General features: G+C 42.7%; 2 protein-coding genes and 1 long non-coding RNA gene across 4 annotated transcripts; 1 reads left to right on the top strand and 2 right to left on the bottom strand.

Moving 5' to 3' along the window:
* Positions 1-14416: 14416 nt before the first annotated feature.
* On the bottom strand, positions 14417-18890 carry LOC135372624 (uncharacterized). The gene is made up of 6 exons (XM_064606142.1): positions 18602-18890; positions 18307-18380; positions 17192-17369; positions 15757-16046; positions 15413-15638; positions 14417-14539 (listed from the first exon to the last, which is right to left on the bottom strand). The coding sequence occupies exons 1-6, from the start codon at positions 18768-18770 to the stop codon at positions 14439-14441; spliced, it is 1038 nt and encodes a 345-aa protein (XP_064462212.1). The 5' UTR covers positions 18771-18890; the 3' UTR covers positions 14417-14438.
* On the top strand, positions 16829-22431 carry LOC135372623 (uncharacterized). 2 transcript variants are annotated; one of them, XM_064606140.1, is made up of 3 exons: positions 16829-17399; positions 19054-19258; positions 19533-22431. In XM_064606140.1, exon 3 carries the CDS (start codon positions 19653-19655, stop codon positions 21918-21920), a length of 2268 nt encoding a protein of 755 aa, XP_064462210.1. In that variant the 5' UTR covers positions 16829-17399; positions 19054-19258; positions 19533-19652; the 3' UTR covers positions 21921-22431. The 2 variants fall into 2 exon arrangements, with proteins under 2 accessions (XP_064462210.1, XP_064462211.1); XM_064606141.1 differs by lacking the exon at positions 19054-19258.
* LOC135372625 (uncharacterized) lies at positions 22289-24182 on the bottom strand. The gene is made up of 3 exons (XR_010416035.1): positions 24002-24182; positions 22726-22813; positions 22289-22602 (listed from the first exon to the last, which is right to left on the bottom strand). It is a non-coding gene; the product is annotated as an uncharacterized LOC135372625 (long non-coding RNA).
* Positions 24183-24610: the final 428 nt, after the last annotated feature.

Genomic DNA, 24610 nt, shown 5'->3' with positions numbered 1-24610 from the left:
TCTCTCTTCCCAGTGTTAAAACGTTGAAGACGACGAATACGTTGGCGGAACTGGGGCGAGCCGTAACACGCTAGCAAGCAGTAACTGCTCGAAAAGAAGAGGACACAAGTTGCAGTGTAGGCCGCGACTTTACGTTGGTGTGTGCAAGTGTGTGTCTGTATTGACATCAACGAAGGAACCTCTCTGACACTATTCGTGAGAACAGGACGAGGCGCACACCACAGCAGCTAGCCAGGTGAGTGTGAAATTTTGGGGTTTAACGAGGTATGGTTTCTTAATTAGCAGGTGTCGACTCACACATTCTAACTTCGTCCTTAATCGTATGCTTTCAAACTGGTGCAAAGAGACCGGCCTTTTATCTCTGCAACCTTACACGTTTTTCTCTATGTAACAGATCTGTTGTTTTCTTGCCTGGACGTGCGGCGTGTGTGCAGAAAAAGGAAAACCAGGAGCTGAAGTGTCAGCTAGACACCTCGCAGAACACAATCGGTATGTGTTGTGGATGCAGCATACAACTGTAGCAACATGTAGTGCTTTTGAATTTTCCTCACAGGTGCAGCCGGGATTGTGAACACATTGCGGATCTCTCCTGCCTAAAGTCCAGGACCAGGAATTTTCATTTCGTGTGACAAGGTACATTACACCCATTAATATACTGAGTCATAACCTGTTCTCTATATGTAGGTATTATAGAAGTTCTCAGGTATGGGATTGCAGTTTTTTAAATTTAGCTATGTGATATGTGTAAGTTATACTGTGCTGTTTCTCTGTTGAAGAAATTTCTGATGAAACTGGTACACAGTACGTTCGGTGCCATACAGTAATTCGTGACTACGTGTGCACATGGCAGTCATGTACTAAGGTCACGTACTGAGAATGTGACTTCGGTCAAACCGTTGTGTCCTTCGAAACCCTGCATACATCAGAAGCGCTCCACTTCAGGAGGCTGCTTATAAACAGGGTGCTTAATTTTATGCAATACTACAAATGCAGTTTTTGCAGGTGTAAGCAAATATTTTGTGTGAGGTAGTATAGACGTGGAAGCAAATCTTTTGTGTGAGATAGCGTAGAACTGCCAGTTACCTACTTAATTAAAATGCATTAATTAGATTTACTTAACTACATTGATAAATTAAATTGGGGGGTTTTTTGGGCTGTACCGAGATCAGCAGAATGTGAAGCAATTCTTGTTCATAGGACCACGTCACGTGCATTATTTATGGTGTGATTTTTCTTTTACAATGCCGAAAGCAAGGCAAAACTGTGGAAGAAGTGCAGGTCCTACACTACCAGTTCTTTTTCAGAGCCAAGTGCTTCAACTAAAATTTGCGCCTGATTGGTGTAACAGCTGGGTGCGGTCCAGATACGTAGCGATGCCGTTGGGAGTCAAACTGCAATCAGCTCGATCAAGCAGTCATTTCAAATTTTGGCAAATTTCATCACAACACAAGACTATTTGATAGACGTGGTCATTGTACTTCCATCTTGTGTACGTGTTCGACTGAGCTCAAGTACATTAGTTGCAGAATTTCTGAAAAATTGGCATGGTTTAAACAAGGACTGCCTCCCTTTATGCTATCATGAATTTGCCGAAGAAGTTTGAATGAGAAAATATTGATGAATTTTCATTCCACATCTAGTGGTTTGGTATATATATATATCTTACTAAATAGCAAGTCTGCTTGGACGTAGAATCCACCTGCAAACATTTCACCAATGCTCTCATCATAGCTTTTAAATGAACCGCTGTACCGAAGGAAAATAATCCTGTTTTTTTTTCATGTTTCGTATCATCCATGTTTGTGTTTCCATTTTAAAATGCGTGCGGTATGCAGCTCACTTTTTGTATTTTTGTTTCCTGTAGCACCAAGAGTGGATGTTTATCATGTCTAGAACGTCATGTCTAGACTTCAGATTTATTGCACAAAAACAATATCATACAAGACTTGAGCTAATATTTGTGAATATAGGTCACAATCGTTGTCATTTTTATGTATGTACATATGCTTTCTCTTTTCAGGAGAGACACGTGGAAGATACAGATTTCCATCAGATACTCAACTGAAGAGGAGCCCGTCCTCGTTGCTCTCAATGGAACCTAAAGTCGCATAAATAAAAAGCTTGTTCCTCATATGCCTGTTTTATGTGCTTGCATGCAACATTTATGGTGCTCAAAGCACACGACACACCTCTAAACGAATTCTGAAGAAAAGCGATAGAAACTCTCTCATTAGTAGCACATTTCTATAGTAGTTTCTACAGAATTACGGTGGCCAATATTCCGTAAGAGCTCAGTAGGGACACGTCAGGATCTCATAAAAATTTCTATAGACTCTCGAGTATTTAATGTGTCTATAGAGTCAATACAATAGAGTTTCTTTAGAAAATCATTTCACACTTTAGTAAGGGGTGTTTGAACATAATTATATTTGCTGTGTTTTTCGTGTCATATGTAGAGCGATTGCATGCTTTCATACTCTTTATAGTTTACTTTCAAAGTAACCTTTCACAGCTGCAGCACAATATACTTCTTTATGTCGTTTGCTTGTTCAGAGTTAGCCATACAATTTTGTTCAAATTTTGTCAGTTTCTTTTAGAGTGAAACAATCATCCCTCATTGTGTAGTCACCAAATAGTCAAGCTATGCAGTGCCAGACGCGCTTCGACACATGGCCGTGAGGAAACGTTATTCTTGTACAAAAGCATTTTGTTCTGATGCACAGTTTGAAATGTACAGTCGGATTTTATTTACAATTTTTTGCAGTAGTGTCGTTTTTAAGGTGCATTCCATTTATTCCACTAAGAAACAGTAGGTGTGCCATCTTGGGTTCGAATATGCTCTATGTACATTGGTAATGTTTGTGTAATTTTCATCTCATCTTGCATATATATTTTTTATAATCACTGCGATAGTGTGCCCTCGCACGCTCATCAGCCTTGGATGCTCTGCGTTCTTTTTGTTTCGTACAATTCAAATGGTGCAATATGCCATATGTACACATTGTAAAAGATGATGGAATGTGTACTGAAGTATGAAGGACCATATATGTGTGCTTTTGATGTGTTAAAAACGCCATGTTACTTTAGCTGTACATAGTTACAGTTGGAAAAGTTTTGCCCTGTCCCAGCAAAGCGCAAATCTTTGTTTCTCTATTAACCTTACTCCACACACCTCCTCCTCCTCCTCTCCTGTACACATGAAGCATGTGGAACATGCACTTGCTTTGCAACGTAACTGCAGGGTGTTTTTTTTTCTTTGTAAATAATTTCCATATCCTTTTAGTAGCATGTAGTCTGATCCACAGAAATGTAACCATGTAACAGTATGTGAAATCCCATACTGAGATGCTTTTTCTGTATCCTGAACATGTGAAATTACACAGGGTGTATGCGAAGTCGCAGCTTTCAAATCAGCCTTAAAATTGCCTCACTTTTCCAAGTTTTCACTGATTATTTCAAGCGAATTCCCTGACCAAAAGTAAAGAGAACTTGGTGCCTGCTGCTACATTGTAATACAGATCCCTCATAAAACAGATCATTTATTGAGTGTTAGTGAGGCTGGCCTACTTTTCTGCCTGTGAGATTGTCGTATAGCAAACTGCAACTCTGGGCAACGTTACCGCGGCTTGGCCGCTCAACCACTCATCGGTACTCATGATTCGCTGCATACCGTCATGGCACTTGCCTGCAATTTTCCCTGACTTCAGCTGCTTTTTGGCAAATTCCCTAACTATCCCCTCACTTTTCCAGTCGTATCAAAATTCTCTGAGAGTTCCAGGTTGGTAGACACCATGTTACATTCATGCATTTTCCTGTGCAGTGTCAAGTGTTTTGTTTTCAAGGTTGCTTCACTCGTTTTTCGGTGCATTTCACGTTTCTCATCATATTGAACAAAGGAGTTCCGTGGCTTCTTGCAATCTGTGATAATGTGTCATACGTATAAATACAAGTGCTGTGCTCCACACGGTTGTCTGAAATCGTCAATCGATGGCACAACAGCCTATACTGGTTCAAGACATGGTACCATGATGTTAAACGTAAGGTTTGTCTGCGCGGTGTGCCAACATGATGCACGTGCCGCAAGGCAGAACTCTTCACTACTTTGAACCGCACGGGCTTTCAACAAACATAAAATACAGTTAACATTAAGGTAGAACAGCGGAAAATTTCGACCACCTGGGGTTCATTTGACGTGCTCCGGAAATATCAGACACGTCAGGATCTCATAAAAATTTCTATAGACTCTCGAGTATTTAATGTGTCTATAGAGTCAATACAATAGAGTTTCTTTAGAAAATCATTTCACACTTTAGTAAGGGGTGTTTGAACATAATTATATTTGCTGTGTTTTCCGTGTCATATGTAGAGCGATTGCATGCTTTCAGACTCTTTATAGTTTACTTTCAAAGTAACCTTTCACAGCTGCAGCACAATATACATCTTTATGTTGTTTGCTTGTTCAGAGTTAGCCATACAATTTTGTTCAAATTTTGTCAGTTTCTTTTAGAGTGAAACAATCATCCCTCATTGTGTAGTCACCAAATAGTCAAGCTATGCAGTGCCAGACGCGCTTCGACACATGGCCGTGAGGAAACGTTATTCTTGTACAAAAGCATTTTGTTCTGATGCACAGTTTGAAATGTACAGTCGGATTTTATTTACAATTTTTTGCAGTAGTGTCGTTTTTAAGGTGCATTTCATTTATTCCACTAAGAAACAGTAGGTGTGCCATCTTGGGTTCGAATATGCTCTATGTACATTGGTAATGTTTGTGTAATTTTCATCTCATCTTGCATATATATTTTTTATAATCACTGCGATAATGTGCCCTCGCACGCTCATCAGCCTTGGATGCTCTGCGTTCTTTTTGTTTCGTACAATTCAAATGGTGCAATATGCCATATGTACACATTGTAAAAGATGATGGAATGTGTACTGAAGTATGAAGGACCATATATGTGTGCTTTTGATGTGTTAAAAATGCCATGTTACTTTAGCTGTACATAGTTACAGTTGGAAAAGTTTTGCCCTGTCCCAGCAAAGCGCAAATCTTTGTTTCTCTATTAACCTTACTCCACACACCTCCTCCTCCTCCTCTCCTGTACACATGAAGCATGTGGAACATGCACTTGCTTTGCAACGTAACTGCAGGGTGTTTTTTTTTCTTTGTAAATAATTTCCGTGTCCTTTTATTAGCATGTAGTGTGATCCACAGAAATGTAACCATGTAACAGTATGTGAAATCCCATACTGAGATGCCTTTTCTGTATCCTGAACATGTGAAATTACACAGGGTGTCTGCGAAGTCGCAGCTTTCAAATCAGCCTTAAAATTGCCTAACTTTTCCAAGTTTTCACTGATTATTTCAAGCGAATTCCCTGACCAAAAGTAAAGAGAACTTGGTGCCTGCTGCTACATTGTAATACAGATCCCTCATAAAACAGATCATTTATTGAGTGTTAGTGAGGCTGGCCTACTTTTCTGCCTGTGAGATTGTCGTATAGCAAACTGCAACTCTGGGCAACGTTACCGCGGCTTGGCCGCTCAACCACTCATCGGTACTCATGATTCGCTGCATACCGTCATGGCACTTGCCTGCAATTTTCCCTGACTTCAGCTGCTTTTTGGCAAATTCCCTAACTATCCCCTCACTTTTCCAGTCGTATCAAAATTCTCTGAGAGTTCCAGGTTGGTAGACACCATGTTACATTCATGCATTTTCCTGTGCAGTGTCAAGTGTTTTGTTTTCAAGGTTGCTTCACTCGTTTTTCGGTGCATTTCACGTTTCTCATCATATTGAACAAAGGAGTTCCGTGGCTTCTTGCAATCTGTGATAATGTGTCATACGTATAAATACAAGTGCTGTGCTCCACACGGTTGTCTGAAATCGTCAATCGATGGCACAACAGCCTATACTGGTTCAAGACATGGTACCATGATGTTAAACGTAAGGTTTGTCTGCGCGGTGTGCCAACATGATGCACGTGCCGCAAGGCAGAACTCTTCACTACTTTGAACCGCACGGGCTTTCAACAAACATAAAATACAGTTAACATTAAGGTAGAACAGCGGAAAATTTCGACCACCTGGGGTTCATTTGACGTGCTCCGGAAATATCAGACACGTCAGGATCTCATAAAAATTTCTATAGACTCTCGAGTATTTAATGTGTCTATAGAGTCAATACAATAGAGTTTCTTTAGAAAATCATTTCACACTTTAGTAAGGGGTGTTTGAACATAATTATATTTGCTGTGTTTTCCGTGTCATATGTAGAGCGATTGCATGCTTTCAGACTCTTTATAGTTTACTTTCAAAGTAACCTTTCACAGCTGCAGCACAATATACATCTTTATGTTGTTTGCTTGTTCAGAGTTAGCCATACAATTTTGTTCAAATTTTGTCAGTTTCTTTTAGAGTGAAACAATCATCCCTCATTGTGTAGTCACCAAATAGTCAAGCTATGCAGTGCCAGACGCGCTTCGACACATGGCCGTGAGGAAACGTTATTCTTGTACAAAAGCATTTTGTTCTGATGCACAGTTTGAAATGTACAGTCGGATTTTATTTACAATTTTTTGCAGTAGTGTCGTTTTTAAGGTGCATTTCATTTATTCCACTAAGAAACAGTAGGTGTGCCATCTTGGGTTCGAATATGCTCTATGTACATTGGTAATGTTTGTGTAATTTTCATCTCATCTTGCATATATATTTTTTATAATCACTGCGATAATGTGCCCTCGCACGCTCATCAGCCTTGGATGCTCTGCGTTCTTTTTGTTTCGTACAATTCAAATGGTGCAATATGCCATATGTACACATTGTAAAAGATGATGGAATGTGTACTGAAGTATGAAGGACCATATATGTGTGCTTTTGATGTGTTAAAAATGCCATGTTACTTTAGCTGTACATAGTTAGAGTTGGAAAAGTTTTGCCCTGTCCCAGCAAAGCGCAAATCTTTGTTTCTCTATTAACCTTACTCCACACACCTCCTCCTCCTCCTCTCCTGTACACATGAAGCATGTGGAACATGCACTTGCTTTGCAACGTAACTGCAGGGTGTTTTTTTTTCTTTGTAAATAATTTCCGTGTCCTTTTATTAGCATGTAGTGTGATCCACAGAAATGTAACCATGTAACAGTATGTGAAATCCCATACTGAGATGCCTTTTCTGTATCCTGAACATGTGAAATTACACAGGGTGTCTGCGAAGTCGCAGCTTTCAAATCAGCCTTAAAATTGCCTAACTTTTCCAAGTTTTCACTGATTATTTCAAGCGAATTCCCTGACCAAAAGTAAAGAGAACTTGGTGCCTGCTGCTACATTGTAATACAGATCCCTCATAAAACAGATCATTTATTGAGTGTTAGTGAGGCTGGCCTACTTTTCTGCCTGTGAGATTGTCGTATAGCAAACTGCAACTCTGAGCAACGTTACCGCGGCTTGGCCGCTCAACCACTCATCGGTACTCATGATTCGCTGCATACCGTCATGGCACTTGCCTGCAATTTTCCCTGACTTCAGCTGCTTTTTGGCAAATTCCCTAACTATCCCCTCACTTTTCCAGTCGTATCAAAATTCTCTGAGAGTTCCAGGTTGGTAGACACCATGTTACATTCATGCATTTTCCTGTGCAGTGTCAAGTGTTTTGTTTTCAAGGTTGCTTCACTCGTTTTTCGGTGCATTTCACGTTTCTCATCATATTGAACAAAGGAGTTCCGTGGCTCCTTGCAATCTGTGATAATGTGTCATACGTATAAATACAAGTGCTGTGCTCCACACGGTTGTCTGAAATCGTCAATCGATGGCACAACAGCCTATACTGGTTCAAGACATGGTACCATGATGTTAAACGTAAGGTTTGTCTGCGCGGTGTGCCAACATGATGCACGTGCCGCAAGGCAGAACTCTTTACTACTTTGAACCGCGCGGGCTTTCAACAAACATAAAATACAGTTAACATTAAAGTAGAACTGCGGAAAATTTCGACCACCTGGGGTTCATTTGACGTGCTCCGGAAATATCCGACACACGGTGCTGGAAGCAATGCTTACCCCCACATTGCTACTGCCCTCAAGCGGGATCGAACCCGCGATCTTCGGCTGAGCAAGCCAGCACGTTACCGACTGAGCTACGAAGTTACTGGTTCAGCCACCCTCGAAAGTGTCTCACCGACATTGTATTCCACGGTGGACCGGATACTGCACGGGTCTCTTACTCAAAATGCACAATCATACAGCAGCAAGAAATGTTAGAGAGCGTAACTGTGAGATGATTTCGAGGCAGCGGTGTCACAATAGATTAAAATGATAGTTTTAAGCTATGTGCACGGAATCGCAACCACCACTCATAAGGTTCGAGTAGCTATAGTTCGAGTAGTTTCATTAGGTTCAAGTAGTTTTCTGTAGTGACAGTTAACGTGAAGTAGTGGTTAAAATTTTTAGGTTGTCTGCCGCATCTTATTCTTCAGCTTCTGTGGGCATCCCACGCACCGACACACCATGAGGATCACAAGCTGTGATTCAAGGCCGTCGCCACTCGCCCTGCTCCTGCACCAAGTGGGTGTATAGTTGAAGCTGTAACGCAAGTTTTTACATATATTCTGTCATGGGGGAGGAAGGGGCATGTGATGTCCGGAGTAAGAGGTAACTGATTAGTGATGCTAACCAACCAGAGCTAAGTGAGGTCAAACTTCCAGCCTTCTACTTGTCTGTTCTAGTCCCCATCTAAAATGCAAGGTCAAATTTCCAAACTCTAGCAATTTCTACAGGATTGTATGACCTGTTCAAAGCATCCAGCCTCATTTTACGTCCCCTTTATGTGAGTTCACATGCTTTGACAACCATAATTTTGCAATACCACAAATACTTTGTGAAATTCTAGTAAGCTACTTTTGCCAAAATAATGGAGACTGCAATATTTATTGTGAGGAACCTTATGCTATAAGTTATATAAATTTGAGATTGTGAGAATATCATACAGTTTAGTTGTGACTTTCAAGGACTCTCCGACAGATCGTCAAGCTTGGAAAATGCTGTGTGCTTAGAGTTTGCAAGAAAACCTCATAACCTCAGTATTGCACAGATGGGAACCAACAGAATTCCGGCTCTTTATCCTTACACTGGCCCCGTTGCTACCAGAGGTCTGCTGAAAGATCGGTACAGTAAGGATTTTCTCTCCCTCCACGTTGCAATTTTGACACTCTGCACCTATAATTTGTACATGGAACAAAATAGATATGTGCAAGAACTGCTTCGTATACTAATATATATTTGCTTTGTAGAGGCTTGCTTATGCATAAGGCCCTGCATTTTAGGGTAAAATCTGGTAAAACCCGTTTTTACCCCCTCCCGATTTGCATCATAATCACATAGGATAAAGCCCCAAAAGCCCCGGAAATTAACTTGTGAAGTGCCAAATCAGTCACAATACGGGCACTGGAAAATGCTAAGCATTGGACACTCAGCATAGCTGTTCACGTTCAGCATAGCTATTCGAGTGCATCTCATGTTCACCCGAGAATCTAGTTTTCCACCCCATACTGCCCGATTTTAGCCTGTTTTACGCCTCCTGAAATAAAGCCAGATTTTTACCCTGATTTTCAAAAAAAATCCCGAAAACACAGGGCCCTATTTATATATAGTTGCATTAGCAAGGCATTTTTTCAGCGCAGTACTTCGTGCCAGCTTTTGTTCTTCAAAGAACGTTAAGCTATGTTCCCGACCTCTGACTGATTTGACCTCTGTTCTGGCTGACCTTTCCTGCCAAAATAAATATGGATTACTCCCTTTTGTACATTTTCAGTGTATGCAGCACCTACAAACCATCATCTTCTGCACAAACTACTTCAGCTGGGCCATTACACACGAAGTGATCCAGAGGTGCCGCTCGACCCCCCCCCCCTAGAATTTTATGTGAATTTTGGTGGTTCCTTATGACTCCGAAAGCAACAGAACATTTGTCTTTTCTAACGAAATTAAAATTTATAGGGTGCAGAGCCCCTCAAAGATTCAGTGCTTTGCGAAAACCTATGTCGGCTTAAGCAGGTATTCCGGCCCACGTAAGGCACGGAGCACGTTAAAAACCGTCTTATTTGATAGTGCATGGAGAGTTCATTTTATGGTATGTAAGCAATTTTGATCATCGCACTCGACGGGCTCGACGCTGGTAGCGGGCACGAAATTTGCAAAGTTTGTGCAAGTTTACCAATTTTTTTTGCATTGTAAAATTTTAGAATTTCTTCTCATAATTTTTTTCTCATATAGCCTCGGTGTTGTGCTATCAACACAAAAAATCTAACCCCGCCGCTGCACCGTAAGTCACAGGAAAAAACCGGGAAGTTGTAAAAATTCGACAAAATGCACATTCTTGACCGAAAAATTCGGTGTGAGGAGGTCGCTATAGAAGCGTGACCAAGGTGTCATTCGATGCAGCGTCTTCCTAGCAAGACGTACCAAAAAATCTCAGAGGTACTTTTTGTTAAACTCAAATAATTTTTTAATTGAAGGCAACTTCGCAAACGTGTATGAGCGCTGCGGCGTAGCGTACCGAATTTTGAGCGGGTCATACCAACTGAGCGGGTCACTCACAAAACACTAGACGGAAAGACAACACTAGGCAGTCGCATTATTGAAGAGCAAATAACGGTTGCAAACACGTGTTTGCCTCCTTCAAGACCCGACGATTGTGCAGTGAGCTCTCATCAAGCTGACCATCTTGCGCTCTGAAAAAACGTGTAGTCAGCGCGCGGTAGTGGTAAGTAAGAGATAAGTAAAGACACGGAGATACGGGACCATTCAGGTTTCATGGTACCATATGGTTGATTTTTGGTCGTGTGGCATCCGGCATCCGTCAGTCGAGTCGTTGACATAAGTAGAGTAATCAGGACATGAACAGTTATCAAGTATACTGCCTTCACCGAACACAAGCGGGGAATGTTTTAACCAGTAAGTTCCTGGTATGGTCCCTTTCATTTTTTTGTTCATGTGCATGTTAACTCATTTCAGTATTGGAAACATATTCCTTTAGCTGTCCACTCCTCTTGCACGCATATAAAACGTACTTAGTAGCTGTGATGTACGATCTTTTCTCTTTGTGCGTTAACAGTTGAGATGTAAGTATAAGAGAAAATTTTGCCAGTCACGGGTGCTATCACTTTCGTTAGCGGATAAGCCGGGCATTTCTGTTGTGTACAGAGCTGTGATACACGTACTGTGTTATTCAGGTCAGGTCTAACGTTTCTTTCATAGTCGTCTTGCATACCCAAGCAGCACAATGTACTGGAAGTCGGGTGCAATAGGGGTGGAGCGGTAGGTGGAAGACCTTGAGCAGACTCCTGAAACTAAAGAACGTTGATAAGACACATACCGTCCATCCCTATTGCACTCGACTTTCAGTACATTGTGCTGCTTGGGTACCGGGGATGGTTATTTCAGAGAAACATGGGTGAACGTACGAGGACATGCACATTTATACTGCTTGCCTTGTGAAGACACTAGTGTATAAGCAAGACCTTAAAAATGACTGCAGGGAGATCTCGGACTTTTCGACTTCTTCCTTGGCTTAGATCTTGACGTTCGCAGTTCAACTCACAAAAAACCGCAAACTTAACCCCTTGTTACCGTTGTTTCATGGCGTAGCAGGCAGTTATCAGAGTCGAAGGAACAAGAAGAAAAGTCCCAGATCTCGCTGAAGTCATTTTTAAGGTCAGGCTTACACACTAGACCTCACACGGCAAGCAGTAGAAATGTGCCTATACTCGTACGCTCGCCCACGTTTCTCTGAAATAACCATCTCCCGTATGAAAGATGACTACCAAAGAAACGTTATATCTGACATGATTAACCCAGTATCATAGCTTTGTACACAACAGAAATGCACGGAAATAGCGTATCCGATATCAAAAGTGATAGAAACCGTGACTGACTTTTCTCTTATACGTACGTCTCAACTGTTGGCTCACAAAGCGAAAAGATCGTACGTCACAGCTACTAAGTAAATTTTATATACGTGCAAGAGGAGCGCACAGCTAAAAGGTTCTCCTCCCAATTCTGGTATGAGGTAACACACACATGCAAAAAAAAAAAAAAAGTGAAAGGAACAATGGCACATCCAAGGAACTTACTGGTGAAAGCATTCCCCGCTTGTGTTCGGAGGGTACTGCACAACCGTCGGGTCTAGAAGGAGGCAAACACGTGTTTGCAACCGTTATTTGCTCTTCAATAATGCGACGGACTAGTGTTTTCTTTCCGTCTAGTGTTTTGTGAGTGACCCGCTCAGTTGTACATTCGGTACGCTGCGCCGCAGCGCTCATACACGTTTGCGAAGTTGCCTTCAATTAAAAAATTATTTGAGTTTAACAAAAAGTACCTCTGAGATTTTTTTGGTACGTCTTGCTAGGAAGACGCTGCATCGAATGACACCTTGATCACGCTTCTATACCGACCTCCTCGCACCAAATTTTTCGGTCAAGAATGTGCATTTTGTCGAATTCTTACAACTTCCCGATTTTATACTGCGGCTTACAGTGCAGCGGCTGCGTTGGATTTTTTTGTGTTGATAGTGCAACACAGATGCTATAAAAAAAAAAAATGGAAGAAATTCTAAAATTTTATATTGCAAAAAAATTGGTAAACACAAACTTTGCAAACTTCGTACCGCTACAAGCGTCGAGCCCGTCGAGTGCGATGGTCAGAATTGCTTACATACCATAAAATGAACTCTCCATGCACTATCAAATAAGACGGTTTTTAACCTGCTCCGTGCTTTACGTGAGCCGCAATACCTGCTTAAGCCGACACAGGTTTTCGCAAAGCACTGCATCTTTGGGAGGCTCTGTACCCCATAAATGTCAATTTCGTTAGAAAAGACAAATGTTCTGTTGCTTTCGGAGTCATAAGGAACCACAAAAAAAAAAAATCCCATAAAAGGGGGAGGGTCGAACGGCACCTGTCGATCACTTTGTGTGGAATGGCCCAGCTACAAGTATCGACCACCCCTTGATATGCATGCACGGTTCTTTCCCTGTTTTTCATAGCATGTTCTGTGTCAGAGCCATAAGCTGCTTCATTGTATCTTTGCGTCTTTTACGAGAAGTTGTCTGCTTTTGTGACTTTTCATACCTTCTTGAAAACTTTACTTGAATGGAAGATTTGAGAATATGAGAAAAGCGGAATTAAAACCAGACCATAAAGTTGTGATATTTCTGTTCATGCCTCCAGCCAACCTAATGTGTAAAAGTGGTGACTTATAGTACATTACAAAATTATCTGCAATTGACCTTTTTACTTTGCTGATTCATTCTTCTAGTGAAATGTGAATGACAAAACCGCACAGTGCAACGAACATCTGCAGGATGCAGTGGTCTACAAATGGCATGCTATTAGATATCAAAAAGTAGACGTCTATTGTGGAACATCTCCTAGATATCTTAAAGACCACTTTATGTAGATGTCTATATAATGCCTACCATTATAGAGGTCTAGTAGTCGTATAAATTTGCACCTATCCCTAACTTTAGACAGTGTTTAGACGTCTACTGTCTCACCATGTGTTACCTGGGTCAAAAGGAATAAATGCAAATTTGCCACTACAAGTATCGACTTCCTTGGGTATACCATTTGCGCGGATAAGCTGCAACCACGAACTGAGAACGTTACCGCAATCACACGGTACCCAACACCGAGGAACGTCACAGACGTTCAACGATTCCTTCGCGCTGGAAACGTCTATCGGAGGTACATCGATAAATTTACACAAACAGCCTTACCTCTAACGAAGCTTTTGAAGAAAGGTGCTAAATCGAATTGGACGTCAGACTGTGCTGCTTCATTCGAGCGCTTCAAAGGTGCTTTGGTGATACGACCGATATTGGTAATTCACGACCCGCCCGAGCCCTGTACAATCTATTATGACGCCTGCAACGAAGGCATTGCAGCAGTACTAAAACAGATAGGCGACGACAACCTTGAACATCCTGTGGCCTTTCACTCCCGCAAGCTTCATGACCATGAAAAGAGCTTTGCCATCACGGAACTGGAGTGCCTGGCTATAGTCGACGCTATTGACAAATGGCATTACTACCTTCACGGACACCGTTTCCGTGTAGTGACAGACCCCGCAGCACTCAAGTCGCTGAAGACCATAAAAAAACCGACAGGAAGGCTTTTCCGCTGATCACTCCCTTACGAAAATGCCAGATCTGGCCAGATCTGGAAAGTGGTGTTCAGGTCAGATCTGAAATTGGGCATATCTGGCCAGATCTGTGTTCAGGCCAGATCTGGGAAGATCTGACATCATGGTGGAACTGGCCTGATCTGACACTCAACTGGATCTGGCCTGATCTGCCCAGATACTGTTGCATGTCACTTGATCAGGCTATAAATAACGCTAGGACAGCAATGCAGAAACAGAGTCATGTGAAATGGGGATGCCATCTATTTATTGCGCATTTCAGAAATGAGTGTTCCAAGGGATTTTATGAGTTTTTGCTCACAATATTCCAGGCCCCTGGCTTGTGCAGTCTGCTTTGTAAATTCTGGAAAATAAAGAAATGTGGAACACAGGGACTATTGATACAATTCCAATAACAGCAACAACAGGTTTGCAGAGTTAATTAGCCACTGACTGTTGCCAAACATATACTGCAACATACAGGCGTCCCAGTGTGGGTCAAATTTTGCATTCGATATGTATCACGCATTAGAAAACTATGTGCTAAACAAAATGACAGAAAGCCTCAGTGGAGAGGACGGTACCCAGAAGAACAGTTTCTGTTCGAAATATCGGCCGCTCTCCACTGGGGCTTTCTCTCCTGTGTGCTATCGGATCGCTGGATTTCTCCTCGACCTGTGTGTGCTATTTTGTTCTAAAGGCCTTTTCCCCCACTCTGTGCTAGCAGTTTCATTTCACCTTTATTGGAACTAAATTCAATCTCCTACATCAAACGGAAAAATTTGTCAAGCAAACCACGCGGCTTTCAATTCGGCAAAGTTATGTCAGTTCACTCAGCTATTTCGAACTGGTGAAAATATTCAATTTAAGTGAAATCAAATAGCTGGTACACAATGGCTAAAAGCTGCAACATCAGAACGCTGTCAGGTCATCTTTTTCCGATGTTCATGATACTTTTACCCATTACTCAGGATTATTTTTACACGTCGAGCACCCATCACAATTATAAGATAATATAAGCACATATTATTTGTGCATACTCCTGTGTCCAGTTATTACAGTAAAGTTTGTAAATGTATTATCTGGTTGGCCATGAGGTAGGTAACACTAATATCAAGCAAATTTGTTTGAATTATGAAAAAATAAACGAAAAGCACATGACCTGTTGTTCATATGCCAAGTATTTGTAGAGACACGTTTCTTAGGTAAGCCAAACAAAGTCACGTAAAACACTTACCAAGAATGGCCGAGAGGCCCTTGGGGTTGAGTCCTGGCCGAGTCTCGTCCCTTTTCCCCACTCCTTTTGCTGGCAGTCCTTTTACAGAACACGCCAACATGTACTGTTCCTCATATACCTGACGAAGCAGGCTTCGCGCTAGTGATGTTGAAGTGCGCGCCAGTGATGCACCGTGCACTGTACCAATGGGGACGTAAACACCACTCCCTTTGAGAAGTTCTTCAACCTAGAACACAAGATGAAAACAAGTACGCATGAACATAAACCCTTGATTCAACAACCGACTACAGAAGTTTAACATTCAGCTCTATAAGCACTACTGCATTAGAGAATTGTATACAGACCCCCTCACTGTCCCTGTTGTACAAGAGACCCTTGTTGCTCCCAGATCCACTCTCTACAGCAGGCGGTCCACTTCTGCACGTACTGGGAGGAGGAATGTTCTCAGTGTCACAGTGCAGCCCCTGAGACCGGGAAATGTCTGCCAGGCTGCTTGCTGCTGTGTTCCACGGCCGAGGCTCTCCCAGGCCTTCACTTGTGTTGACGTTCGCACTGTTCGCACTCCCAGTTTGTCGTTCGGAGCTCACCAAGGTGTTGATGAGCTTTCTCGCTTTCCTTAGGTGATTGTCTAGTTCTAATAGAAAATTAAACAGGAACAGTAAAAAAGTTTCCCATTAGCCTCATGCACAGCAATGAACACCAAGGCATTAAAATAAAAGATGCCGACGCCCACGGGTCTGACCTCTACTTCTGATACTTCTGACACTCTGGATAAACGATAGAACAAACATTTATTCTACAATAAAGCCCGAATTCAGTCTGATGGCAATTTTTCTGCATGAATTTGCATGAACTTTTGACACAAATTTATTGACCCAATTTTGAGCCCCCAAATTTGAAAAAATAAAACCTAAAGACTTGAGGGCATACATACATATGACGGCACCTGAGTTTGGAATTGGTGGTCCAGGCTGCTCCTTTAAAAAAATTATCCACGCGCACAGAAATGATTCACAGACCAACCATTGCGGCATAGCACATCATATTTTCTCCTGATGTGAAGCCACAAATTATGAGAACATGCCCATAGTAGTGTTCACCTCAAGAAACAACAAGAATGAGCTCAGTCAGGTCGTTTGTACTACTCCGCTGGTCGTGCGAACAGCAGCAAGGAAGCAGCATCCTGTAATGAAACCTACTTGCCTGGCAACTGTCACTGCCTGCAACTACATCACAGAATAGCTCCTTATTGGAATGTCGTCTTCGTGCATGTTTACCCATGCATCACTATTGCCCTGTTTTGTCGGCACGAATTAAATTAGAGCAAATGGTTCAAACGCACTGCCTGTCATGGCAGAAGGTGGTCACGGTGTGCAGTTGGCCCATACAGTAAGAATAAGCGCCATCCATCCCTCCCCCCCCCGCCGGTCGTGGTTTTAAGTCGCCATGATCATGAGCGACAACTGAGCGAGTATGTTGATTATATTTGCCCAGCAGAGGGTGCATTAACGTGCTCCAAAATTTCAACACAAGGCACACTGCATTTGACATCTAATTAATTGATTTATGCAAGTTAGTTTGTTTCATTTTTTTACCCCGCAGCATATCCAGATACGAAAATGCTGCCGATGCACCCACGTGGTCTGTCATGAATTCCCGGTAATTAAAAAAAAAAGGGGGGAACTCAACTTTTCAGAGGCTTCTGGAATGTACAAAGGACAGCCTTTGTGGCCAGACATCTGATGTTCACTAATCAATGTGACAAAATGAAGGCATTACCTCTATGCTTTTCTAGCTCGTCTTGTAGGGCTTCTACCCTCCGCTTCAGTTTGGACACTTCCTTCTTGAGCTGTGCATTCCTCTCTTCCAGTGGACTGGACTGGCTGGGATTCGCATTCCCAATGTCTTGCAACAGCTGTCTGGCTTGGCTGGCACTGGCCTGCTTCTTTCCTTTCGTCTGGACATACAATGAACATAACCAGTAAAAGTGAGAAAGCCAAGAGACAAAATTTATATTTACTGACGACCCAAGACAACAAGACCCCAGACAAGCAAATGACGAAATAAAAGATTGGAGTGGCTAAGGTTACAACAACCATAACCCCAGCTGCCAGTTAAATTTCGAACAACTGTAGAGGGGCGACAATCCATTTTGGCTGCGTTGCTCTGTACGCTGATTCTGTGTGAAAGCACTGAAATATTGGGCTGCAATAATTTGGCCAAGAACCTCTACAATTGAGCAATGACGAGATGAACAAGCACATGCTTAGGACAACATAGATTCACAGCTTCCAAAGAGTGGTTCACATAGTGCAGTTAGTGTACTTGTTTTATGCTGCAAGTTCCTGGGTTCAACTCTTGTTGCCTTCTCAACTGTTTCCCTTATAGTTTATGTAGCACATTTGCACATGTGGAGTAAAAAGCGAAATTTGAGAGAATCACATGACTTGCAATTACAAAAATCCTACAGTGATAAAAATCTGAACTAAATTGTTGTTCATAACCTATCGTGCGCTGATCTTATGGCCAACCTAGCCCCGGTGTGATATGACACACCTCACGTGAAAAGATGCAAAGACAAATGTGGAAAAATGAAAAAAAAAATCATGGCAAAGGGTGAAAAAGAGCTGCGTGGAAACACAGGACAGCACGCCAAGCAACATGGCCAAAATGAATTGTCCCTGTACAGTAGTTGTAGCTTTAAGTGACAGTTAAAGCTACGACAATTTTCAAGTCGTTGTAACGCTAGCTACTGCGTACAAAAGATATATATATCGTAAACTGGTGTATTTATTTTACCAAATTCTACCCAACTCAGGTTTCGAGTGCTCGAAAGCGCACCAAAGGAAGACGGCGGCCATGCCCACCTTCATGGCATTTTACAGCGGACTCACCTTTTCCCTTCCAGCTTTCCCATTGCTGCCGCGAATTTTTTCTTCTAACTCGTCCAGGAGGAAATCTTTATTTGCTGTAAACAACGGTTTAAGAATCAGTGGTTACTACCCTCATTATCTGTGACAAACTAGACTGTTTTCACGCCAGTGTATTGGAAAGCGTCGCAATTAGTCACATGTGAACGACAGACACGTTTGATGTTTACTTACGCAATGCAGTTATCTTGAATAGAATAGAGAGCACGCTCGTAATTATCGTAACATTAGATATCAACTATTGTAGTTGCACACGTACCTGATATGGAGACCAAAGTTCCTGGATAATATTTCCCACTGTATTCAACATGCACGGTGTCGCCTTCTGTTAGGACGCAGCTTGAATCTTCTTTGACTTCTTTGACTAACTTCGCACTTTTCACATCAAAGCTGTTTTCCTCTACGAAGTGCACGAGTACGTAATACATTTCGTTGTCGACCGTACGCGGGACGTTAAACCAAACTGGCCACGTTTTACCAGTTTTATACCTTTTACAATCCACATGGAACAGCACACCAAAACTCGGAAATGGCGGCACGTATCATGTGCATGACCATGTGGGGCACAAGGCACCACGCCAGCTGGAACCACAGCTTATTGCTTGCTATTTAGTATTGTGCATTTAATATTTATCACATGTGAACTATATTTTCATTTCTGTTCTTCTTCCACTAAATTTGTTTGCGAAATTTCGTTTGGTTTGCTTGCAGTCGCGTCACGTTTTCCTTCAACAAGGGTTGCCATGGCGTTGGTAGCTACGCCGTTGCTATGGCAGCTGCTTAGTCATAGCGTGGTTGCTGTTGTGCTGCTAGATTCGCATATCTCCATGATCCGTTATCATCTCCTTCCGCGGCGAATATGAACCGATGAAGACGTGGTCCGTACAGGGCTTGGTTGCGAGACAGCACCGCGCAGGTATGTTTGGCTTTGTACATGTCGTTGTCGCACTGCACGGAGGATTTCGTGCGGATCAGCACCTTAACCTCAATAATAATAATAAACAAAAAATATATATATATATATATAAACGATACACAATATTCTGCATGAGAAGAAGTGTTCGCTTTTGCGCATGAGGCTATTCAGCGCAGGAACCAGTCTGAAAGCATGTTATTCACTATGTAAACCATAATTTTTGAAAGCACTGCTTTTGGTGTACATTGAGCAGTTTGTTTCCATGCAATTGCAGGTACCTCGACAGACCCGCAGCCACTGGAGAACAACTAGCAATGACGAACCAAATGGCACAGAAACCGCCGACGCGAGTCCTCAGGGTGAAGAGACTACTGCACACGACTACTGTCCCACAATGGATGATGACTGCAATTCTTCATCAGGGACAGATGAGGAATCAACTTCAGAATCTAGCAGTGATACTGGTCAAGACAGTGCTGCCTCCCACGATCACATCTCATCCGAACCACTCTATAGCAACAGTTCTGTCACAGACATTGAAGCTTGCTACTTACTCTTCACGTTGTTCATGAAGTATTCCCTCACAAGGGAATGTCTTGGAAGTATCCTGCTTATCCTGAGCCACATACTGCCATCTCCAAATGCACTGCCTTCTACTCCATACAAGTTTTTTAAGTTTCTCGCCCAATTCAAGCAAGGATCAGGTGTAAAGGTGCACTACTATTGCAAGAACTGTTTTCACCTATCGTCTTGTGTCAGTACAGGGCCCTGTCCATGTTGCGGCGACCAGCAATCTAACCCTGGAACTTTCCTACAGATGTGCGTTGCGGACACACTGAAGTCAATGTTAGAGCATGATGGTCTCTACCAATACATTGGACAAAGCTCTGAAGTGGAGCACCCTCCAGACATGGTCAGTGGAATGGTTGATGGAGAGCTGTATCAAGGTAGCAAGGCAGATGGAAATGGCCGATACAACTTTTCATTGTTCTGGAACACTGATGGCATTAGTGTCTTCAAAAGTTCCCCGGCATCCCTTTGGCCTGTGCACTGCATAATTCCTGAGTTACCTGTTCGACTGCAGAAAAAGTTCCAGATTCTGACAATGCTGTGGTTTGGCACGAAGCCAAGTATGAACACATTTCTGCGTCCCTTTTGTGAAGAGATGTTGAGGCTGTCTCGGGAAGGGCTGGAGTGGATACATCCAGTTACAGGAGTCAAGATCACTTCATTAATCACAGCACCTGTTTCCGCAGTCGACGCAGTTGCACGAGCAATGATGCAGAACGTTAGACAATTTAATGGCAGGCATGGCTGCTCGTTCTGTGAACACCCTGGGGAGACATACAAGCTGCCGGATACGAGAGCCCATGTGCACATTTACCCAGCAGATGGCGAATACAGGCTGAGGGACGGTCTCCGTATGCTAACGCAAGCCACTCAAGCATGCACAAGAGGAACTCCAGTGAAAGGTGTGAAAGGGCCTACAGTGTTGAGTCTTCTTCGAAAGTTCGACATTGGTAGAGGTTTCACAGTGGACTATATGCACTGCGTCCTGCTTGGTGTTGCGAGAATGTTCCTAGCTCTGTGGCTTGATACAAAGCACCATCGAAGGGATTGGTACCTAGGTTCAAGTGCCACAGAGATCGAATCAAGGCTTATGAGTATCCGGCCACCAGATGTAACAAGGACGCCTCGGTCCCTTAAACATAGGCTCTACTGGAAAGCAAGCGAACTGAGATCATGGCTGTTGTACTATAGCATCCCTGTACTTTCAGGCATACTCCCTGAACTATACCACCAGCATTTCTTGCTCCTTGTTGGCAGCATGCATATGTTACTATCTGAAGCAGTGGCACAACAGGAACTTGACCTCGCTGAGGTCCTTCTTTCTTGTTTTGTATCAGCCACAAGTGACTTGTACAGCAAACAGTACCTCACGTTCAATGTTCACCAATTGACACACCTTGTACAATCCGTAAGGAGGTGGGGCCCACTGTGGGCCACGTCAGCATTTCTTTTTGAGGACAGGAATGGAGCGTTGTTGCGCATTGCAAAAGGTACACAAGCAATAGACAAACAGCTTGGTATGTTAGTGTCGATTGGAAATTCTTTGGCAGTAATTGAGAAGTATGTAAAAAAGTCTTCGTTGACAGAATTTCTCCTCTGCAAATTGCACAATGTCCATTTTTCAAAGCCAGTTGCATTAGCAGGGGAAGTAAAGTTCCACGGTAAATCGACTTGTGCTAGTGAAAGCATCGCGGCTGCTGTATTTAGGTGTCTTGGCAGCAGTGGCATTCAACGTATTCAGACCTTCAAGAAGGTGACCATTGGTTGCCAAACATTTTCATCTCAGTTGTACACGCGTCAAGTACGGCGGAATAACAGTGTAGTGCAATACGCCTTTGAATCAAGTGTCCGATATGGGATCATTCAGTGTTTCTGCAAGGCAGGTAACAGTGCATTTACTGTGGTACAGAAGTTTGACATTGAGGGCGACCCATTTATGCACACTGAAACAGGATATGTGCTGTCACCCCTTGTACCTGTTCGACGGTGTAGTGCAACAGAATTAATCAAACTGCCATGTAAGATGCAGAAGTGTGTCCTTGTTTCAAACTTCCTGTGTGTCCCTCCCAATAAGTACGAGGTTAATTTGTAAATGCCATCCTAAGAACTTGTGTTCAAAACGTGTGCACTGTTTCGTCTTATTCTGTTGCTTTTGCCAGAGTTCGAGGTAACTCGTTACTGTAACTAAGTTCATGTTTTGGTAACTTGTAACTTAACTCTGTACTTTTGTGCCGTGGTAGCTTTCAGAGGAACCCATTCCTTTTTTTTTTTTTTGGTAACTTTGCCAAAGTAATTTAACTTGTAACGAGTTCTTTTTGGCGGGTAACTTCTCAATCTATAGCTTTTGCCGTGTATGTTTACATTCTTAACAATCACCCTTTCTTCCCGTATTCCCACCAGATACTCCTTCCTGTAAGGGTATTGTAAAATGTTAACTCTTATGTCCATTTGTGTGCATGTGCGCTGCAAACTCTGTGATTACTAGCATCATTTTTTTTATTTTTGCATACCATTCAGAACATTGCTACATTTAAAGTGTAAATATTGTTTCTGAAGCCAAATATTGCAATAAAATGCACAGCTTAGTGTACAGTGAGAGTGCATCCAGTGTTTTTTGGTGCCTTCGAATGAGGAAAAGGAGCAAAATAGAAAAAGAAATAATCATTTTCAAATGCAAGTTGATTTTGGCCTTGCGAACAGATAGAGCAGGGATCCAGAGCTTTCCGTCTCAGCTTTCATGTGCTTATTGCGTGGACCTTCAGCATTTTCGGCCGCTAAAGGAGAAAAGAAAAAGGAAGATTTCAAGCTTTTCTAATTCCTCCTAGTAGCTTTCCTTCACTGAGGCCATAATTTTGTGCAGCTTTTGCAATATGTTTTTTATGGAAAACTAAACTTACCTGAAGCATCGGCCCACGCAGCAGTACAACTATCCAAGTCCAGCGTTCGTCTTGTCCTTTTCGTCACCCCTTAAATTTCAGCTTCCTTCTTTTTTCCACCATGTTTCCATATGCCGTAACATGTAAGATACAATTTTTTATGATAATAATAATAGTAGAGGTGCACGAATAATGAAATTCTTGGATACGACGGATACACGCAATACCAGATGGATCCACACGTATCCACACACACACAGCAAAGGGAAAAAAGTGAAATGCAAAGTGAGAAAAAATACGGGGGCCGCAACACAGCGTTCACTCCTTACGAAAGCGTTTCTCCAAGGAACCTTGTTTATTGATTTGTAGCTATAATTATTTGGCTGGCGGGGTCAGTCCCCTTCCCAAGAAAACTAATTGTTTTGTTGCCCTTTGTACCAGTCATCGCCGCAGATATGGTGTTCCTCCGATGACTAAATATCATGTTTAGAAACACATTGGGAGAAGGAAAATGAGAGTATGTCGGCGCTTCTTAAGGAGCCTATTTCTCAGACCTACCTGCCTACCTACCTGCTTGCATCGATACTGACTTAGTCAAAATTAGGGTTCAATTGTAAAAAATTCAGTTTGACGCAATCGCTGTTCCAGCACTCCATTGATAGAGCAAACACTGCTACCATGTTGAATGTCTATATTCGTAGATGTTTTAGATATCGTTATAGGAAAAAGTGCTCAGAAGCTTCGACTAACACTCCTACTTCAGTAACTACTAGATTAAATGGCCTACTAAAGAGCTACTAAATTCGCTATATGAGCATGCCAGAAAACCCTAATCGCACTTCCCACTTGTCAAAGGAGCAGACTACTTAATAAAATTGTTGATTGTTGTGTGGTCTTCGCCTCATCTACCTGTGATAATTGACAGCAGTCTATCTCCGCGAGCCAGTCATAAGCGCGTCAGCAGATCAGGTCTGATGATGGCACCCCCGTGGGGCGTATGGGACCAGAGAAATCTGGGGGTTAATTGTTCCTCAAAGTTCGAGGGGGGCGGGGGGATTATGCGGCTGCTGGGAAAATCGCTGCTTGAGGAACGTGAGTACTGGCGTGCCCCGGTCTCATTGAACTGCGGCCCATTGATGCTCACGACGTGTTTTTGAAGCATCGTCCCTGGGTTAACTCAAAACTTCACACGTATCCGTATGACGTTGTCATGCCGTGCCTCCCGCACTAAGGAAGTCACTAGTGTCAAAGGGACGTGTACCCGGCCGTCTCATATGCACACAAAGCGCACACTTACCTTTTATCGATCAGCAATTGGCATAATACACTGCTCTCCGGAGAAGCAAGGACAAGACGGAAACAAGCACGAGAGCGTCCCGGTGGCGTTCGTCAGCTCCATCAAAACAAACAATTGCGCCGTACCAAGTGAGGGCGCGCGTGGCTCGGGGATATTTCTGTTGCGAGAGAAGAGGCCAACGGCACGCGCCCGAACGTACTATCAACGGGATCGAGCTACAACGAAAGCAGGAAACGTCCACGCGAAGGCTATGTAGCTGCGTAAATAAAATAATACTGATGTTCTTGATTTCAATACATTTCTGACTCCATATTATTTGTACTTCTAAGAACTTGAATTTTTTTAACAATACGGTTACGTAGAAATATGTATTCATTGCATTAACTGCTTTACATATCAAGAAAATTTGTGACTTTCATCTGGTTATAACGCCAGACTAGAGCGAGACACGACCGATCTGCGCTGATATAGCATCATGGCCAGATCAGGCGAGCTTGGCGGCTGATCTGACCAGATCTTGGGGTAAACGCTCCTGATCTGGCCAGATCCTGGGAGCAAGTCACCTGATCTGGCCAGATCTGGCAAACTTTGACCCTGATCTGGCCAGAT

Source organism: Ornithodoros turicata, unplaced genomic scaffold (assembly GCF_037126465.1).
Source record: "Ornithodoros turicata isolate Travis unplaced genomic scaffold, ASM3712646v1 Chromosome16, whole genome shotgun sequence".
Classification (NCBI taxonomy): Eukaryota; Metazoa; Arthropoda; class Arachnida; order Ixodida; family Argasidae; genus Ornithodoros; species Ornithodoros turicata.
Note: the sequence above shows the minus strand (reverse complement) of the source record. Positions and strands in the feature narration are given on the sequence as shown.